General features: G+C 39.9%; 1 protein-coding gene across 1 annotated transcript; it reads right to left on the bottom strand.

Annotated features, from left to right (window-relative positions):
- Positions 1 to 266: 266 nt before the first annotated feature.
- On the bottom strand, positions 267 to 5105 carry LOC111968962 (GTPase IMAP family member 7-like). Its single transcript, XM_023994953.3, has 3 exons — positions 4996 to 5105; positions 3181 to 3219; positions 267 to 1288 (listed from the first exon to the last, which is right to left on the bottom strand). The coding sequence occupies exons 1-3, from the start codon at positions 5021 to 5023 to the stop codon at positions 366 to 368; spliced, it is 990 nt and encodes a 329-aa protein (XP_023850721.1). The 5' UTR covers positions 5024 to 5105; the 3' UTR covers positions 267 to 365.
- Positions 5106 to 5368: the final 263 nt, after the last annotated feature.

Here is a 5368-nt window from a genome sequence, read left to right as displayed (position 1 = left end):
AATGTAGAAGCACTAGAAAGCTGAGATCCTCCTCTTTTTAACAGTAGCCATCAAAGCTGAATGTTGTGCAATGACTGGGGCATGCAAGTTTCTTTTCTTGTGGCACTCTCAATTTGAAAGCGCCTCAAGATAAATATTATTTTCTCACATAGAATGCGACAAGCTGACCAATTGAATAGGTAAACTATTCCACAATGGGGTTGTCTGATTTTGCGGTTGATTACTTGTGTTGTTGGACAAATGTATGTGGACCAAAGAAATTCATTATAATAAAAAATTTGGAAAAACCAAAGCTGCAAGGGCACAGCTCCGCCTGGCTCTCATTAGGTTCATAGGTGCCAGGTTTGTCTGGAACAGGCCCAATTTTACACTGAGGCAAGTGTGCCAGCTCCACTTCTTTGTGTCTTGAAAATCTTAGCTATTATGACACCTGCTATTATGACACCTGCTACTCCTACAACAATTACTGTTATTCCAATAGCTTTTGCCACTGTTCCCCCTATAGTAGCTACTAAAAGCACCCCTCCTATGATTAACAGAATAGCAACAAGCAATATCATACGGAACATTAGCTTTCTCCTCCCCTTCTCTACTATCTCATGTCTTATTCTTTGCTCTATGATTCTTTCCTGCTCCTGCCTCTGCTTTTCTTCCTCCGCTTTCCTCTTCTCCTCCTCCTCTTTGATCTTTTTCTGAGCTTTCTCATACATGTCATTGGTGTAGTAATTTCCTCCATTATTCTCCACCATTTCTTTTATTTTCTCCAGAAGCTCTGTAACCTGAGTGGGGTCTTTATCGTTGTTATTGAACGAGTGATATCTGCCCCCACAGGTGTTGAGAAGTTTCTGTACATCCTTGGACTTTCTCAGAACGTTGACCACTTCTTGACCATTCAGCTGATCTTTACAGGTGAACAGCAAGATGGTGTACATGGAGGCGTCCTCTCCAAAGTTCTCCTGGATCCACTTCACGGTGTTCCTCTCCTCCTCTGTGAACCTTCCCCCCAGCCTGATCACCAGCAGGAATGCGTGGGGTCCCGGAACAGACATGTTGACACACTCCCCTACTGTCTTTTTCACTTCTTCATCCGTCTTCACTGTGTCGAAGATGCCAGGAGTGTCAACAATATGTACCGGCATCCCACACACCTCTCCAATTGTTTTGTAACACTTGTCTGTCACAGAATTAAGAGAGGCGTTCACTTCAAACACCTTTTTCCCCAGGATGGTGTTTCCGGTTGCACTCTTCCCTGCTCCAGTCTTACCCACCAGAACAATCCTAAACAAATCTAAAAAGACAGGACTGTTCACTACAAGATGTTCTGTTGTTTTATTCTTTCTTAGTGCATTCGGGAAAGTATTCAGACCCCTTGACCTTTTCCACATTTTGTTATGTTACAGCATTTTAATTACATTTAAAAAAAATCCTCATCTACACACAATACCCCGTAATAACAGCAAAAACTGTTGTTTTTAAAAAAAATTGCCAATGTATTTTCAAATAAAAAACTGAAATATCACATTTACAGAAGTATTCAGACCCTTTACTCGGTACTTTGTTGAAGCACCTTTGCAAGCGATTAAAGCCTAGAATCTTCTTTGGTATGACGCTACAAGCTTGGCACACCTGTATTTGGGGAGTTTCTCCCATTCCTCTCTGCAGATCCTCTCAAGCTCTGTCAGGTTGGATGGGGTGTGTTGCTGCACAGCTATTTTCAGGTCCCTACACAGATGTTCAATCGGTTTCAAGTCCGGGCTCTGGCTGGGCCACTCAAGGACATTAAGAGACTTTTCCCGAAGCCACTCCTGCGTTGTCTTGGGGGTGTGCTTAGAGTCGTTGTCCTGTTGGAAGGTGAACCTTCGCCCCAGTCTGAGGTCCTTAGAGGTCTGGAGTAGGTTTTCATCAATGTTCTATCTGTACTTTGCTCCGTTCATCATTCCCTCGATCCTGACTAGTCTCGCAGTCCCTGCCGCTGAAAAACAACCGCACAGCATGATGCTGCCACCAATATTTATTTATTATTTATTTCACCTTTATTTAACCAGGTAGGTCAGTTGAGAACAAGTTCTCATTTACAACTGCGACCTGGCCAAGATAAAGCAAAGCAGTGCGACAAAAACAACAACACAGAGTTACACATAAACAAACGTACAGTCAATAACACAAAAGAAAAGAAAGATATGCTTAACCGTAGTGATGGTGCCAGGCTTCCTCTACACGTGACACTTGGCATTCAGACCAAAGAGTTCAATCTTGGTTTCATCAGACCAGAGAATCTTGTTTCTCATGGTCTAAGAGTTATTTAGGTGCCTTTTGGCAAACTCCAAGTGGGCTGTCATGTGCCTTTTACTGAGGAGTGGCTTCTGTCTGGCCACTCTGCCATAGAGGCCTGATTGGTGGAGTGCTGCAGAGATGGTTGTCCTTCTGGAAGGTTCTCCCATCTCCACAGAGGAACTCTGAACCTCAGTCAGATTGACCATCGGTTTCTTGGTCACCTCCCTGGCCAAGGCCCTTCTTCCCCGATTTCTCAGTTTGGCTTGGCGGTCAGCTCTAGGAAGAGTCTTGGTGGTTCCAAACTTCTTCCAATTAAGAATGATGGAAGCCACTGTGTTCTTGAGAACAATGCTGCAGACATTTTTTGGTACCCTTCCCCAGATCTGTGCCTCGACACAATCCTGTCTTGGACTCTACGGACAATTCCTTCGACCTCATGGCTTGGTTTTTGCTCTGACATAGACTGTCAACTGTGGGACCTTATATAGACAGGTGTGTGCCTTTCCAAATCATGTCCAATCAATTGCAATTACCACAGGTGGACTAACATCAAGTTGTAGAAACATCTCAAGGATGATCAATGGAAACAGGATGCACCTGAGCTCATTTTTGCCTCTCATTGCAAAGGGTCTGAATACTTATGCAAATAGGTTATTTCAGTTTTTATTTTAATAAATTTGCAAAAAAATCTAAACCTGTTTTCACTTTGTCATTATGGGGTATTGTGTGCAGATTGATAATCGATTTTAGGATAAGACTAACGTAACAAACTGTGGAAGAAGTCAAGGCGTCTGAATACTTTCCGAATGCACTGTAGATTGAGTATAGATCTGAATCGGTTCAGTTGATGGAAATATTAAAGTCCTTATAATCTGGGGTGGTATTTTTGGAGATGAATGAACTCACCAGTAGAGGAGGTCTTGTCTTGGGCTACCAAGGGAACAACTGAATGGTGTAAGACAAAATAATACACAGTGAGACATTTTTTATAATGGCAATAGGAAAAAGAATATCTCATTATATACAGCAATCATTTTAAGTGGACCACAACAAATATCAAATACTTCGGATGCTTAATAAGTGACAACAAACAATACATATATAAAGATAACCTTATCCTATTACTGAACAATATGAAAGCAGATCTAATTATATGGAATAATCTTCACTTACAGTATATCTTACAGGTAGAATAAACCTGATCAGAATGGCTCCTAAAGTTTTTAGATTTATTCTCTGTAATACCAATTACCCCACCTGGGACATTCTTTAAAAAGTATCCTCGGTCAACACAGACTTTATATAGGCAAATAAAACTCATAGAATAAAAAAGGGAAATGGTGGTTTTAACCTCTCAGACTTGGAATTGTATCATCTAGCCACCCAGGGCTTTTACTTGCAACATATCGTTAAACGCACTAAAGAGGAACAACGGGTACATATTTTCATGCATCTGTTTTCAAAGGACAAACCTAAGAACATGACCAACTTCATAGTTAATAACACTAGAACAATATGGAAGACAATGAAACCTATTCTACAGGAACCAATATCACTTCCTGAAAACACAACCCTGTGGAACAGCCCTTGGATAGCTATTCAGAATTCACAGATTAATTGGCCCGCATGGAAATTAAAGGAATGGATACCATAAATGACTTGGTAAAAGGAAATACATTTATTTCCAAGACAGAATTAAAAAGCAATTTTGGATTGACCAATGTAGATATTTTTAAATACAGGCAACTTAAGTGTAATATCAAGAAAGGTCTATTTGAAATCTTTTGGACATCAGAGCAATCTTGAGGGAATCCTATTTGAGTCATAAAAGGATGCTCATATGATAAGTAAGCTGTACAACTACCAAGACTTAAAAATATCTGGATATTGACACAAGATGGAGGGAATGCTGGAAATAACTAATGCTGGAAATAACTAATGAGATTACATTAGCCGAAAATGCTGCTTAATCCACTATAAAAACGAATGTATAGAACGTATTATACAAGAGACAAAATTCACAAATTCTACAGCACAACGGACGACTCGTGTCTTAAGTGTAAAACGAACATTGACTCGATGTCTCAATAAGTATTACAATGCAAATATACTTTTAATGTGTCTGTCTGCATATTTTCGGACAACGCATATGAGGGTGCAGTGATATACCCGATGTGTTGGACGATACTTTTCTCGTCAATCGTTTTGAGAAAAAAAAACGTATACTTAACTGGAAATCAACTAATCTTCCATCGTTAACACAATGGAAAGGTCAATGCTTTATTATCTAAACGTTGAAAGTGCGTGGGCAAGGGAAAATGTTTTCTGGGGGCACAGTTTGAGGCCATGTTGCGGAGTGTGATACGGGCGCTGGATATGGGGATGTGAACAGGTGGGTCTGTAAAGGGGTGATGTAGTTGATGTTTGTGTGCGTCTGTCTGTATGTTGTCGTTTGTATGTGTATTTTTTGTATTGTAAAAAAAAAACATGAATAAAATCTTACTAAAATGTGAAATACATGTCACATGCCATACTCAGAATCAGATGCGTTGAACATGTCCTGGCTTGACATCAGGCTCTGTTTAATGTTCAATATAAGAGATCCCATTTAAACTACTAAATTCAGTACATTTGGAAACATGACAACATTGAATCAGTTTAACACGGATAATATTGCAAAATGTAAATATTTATAATGTACAGTTGCTGTTCAATACTCACGCTCGTCCTCAGCCATTCTTTCAGTCATTCTTTATCTCCGATATTCTACACACACCAAGGTAATAATATTCTACACACACCGAGGCAATAATAACGGACGTGACTATACCTCACTCCTTCCTCTATAGATATACAGTATGATATCAGAACTGACATGTGACGTTGTTGTGGCCAACCCCATGTTTCAATGCAGGTGCAGAGGGACAAATATAAACCCTGTACAAAGCAGAGGTTTGAGTTTCAGTTTTGTGAACACTTGACGTTGACAAGGTCTATTTCATAGTCCTAACATTTAAGTAATTTGTTTTTTTACAACAATCAACATGATCAACATCGTCATCATCCGTCTTCAACTTTATGTCAGCTGATAGCA

This window comes from Salvelinus sp. IW2-2015, linkage group LG9 (assembly GCF_002910315.2).
Source record: "Salvelinus sp. IW2-2015 linkage group LG9, ASM291031v2, whole genome shotgun sequence".
Lineage (NCBI taxonomy): Eukaryota > Metazoa > Chordata > Actinopteri > Salmoniformes > Salmonidae > Salvelinus > Salvelinus sp. IW2-2015.
The sequence above is the reverse complement of the archived record's forward strand: the minus strand, read 5'-3'. Positions and strand labels throughout refer to the sequence as shown.

Excerpts from the sequence above, each read along its gene's own strand:
- LOC111968962 (XM_023994953.3), bottom strand. The coding sequence starts at position 5,023 with ATGACTGAAAGAATGGCTGAGGACGAGC. Across the intron at positions 3,220-4,995 it reads AAGAATGGCTGAGGACGAGC|TTGTTCCCTTGGTAGCCCAA; the intron begins GTGAGTATTGAA and ends TACACCATTCAG. Across the intron at positions 1,289-3,180 it reads AGACAAGACCTCCTCTACTG|ATTTGTTTAGGATTGTTCTG; the intron begins GTGAGTTCATTC and ends CTGTCTTTTTAG.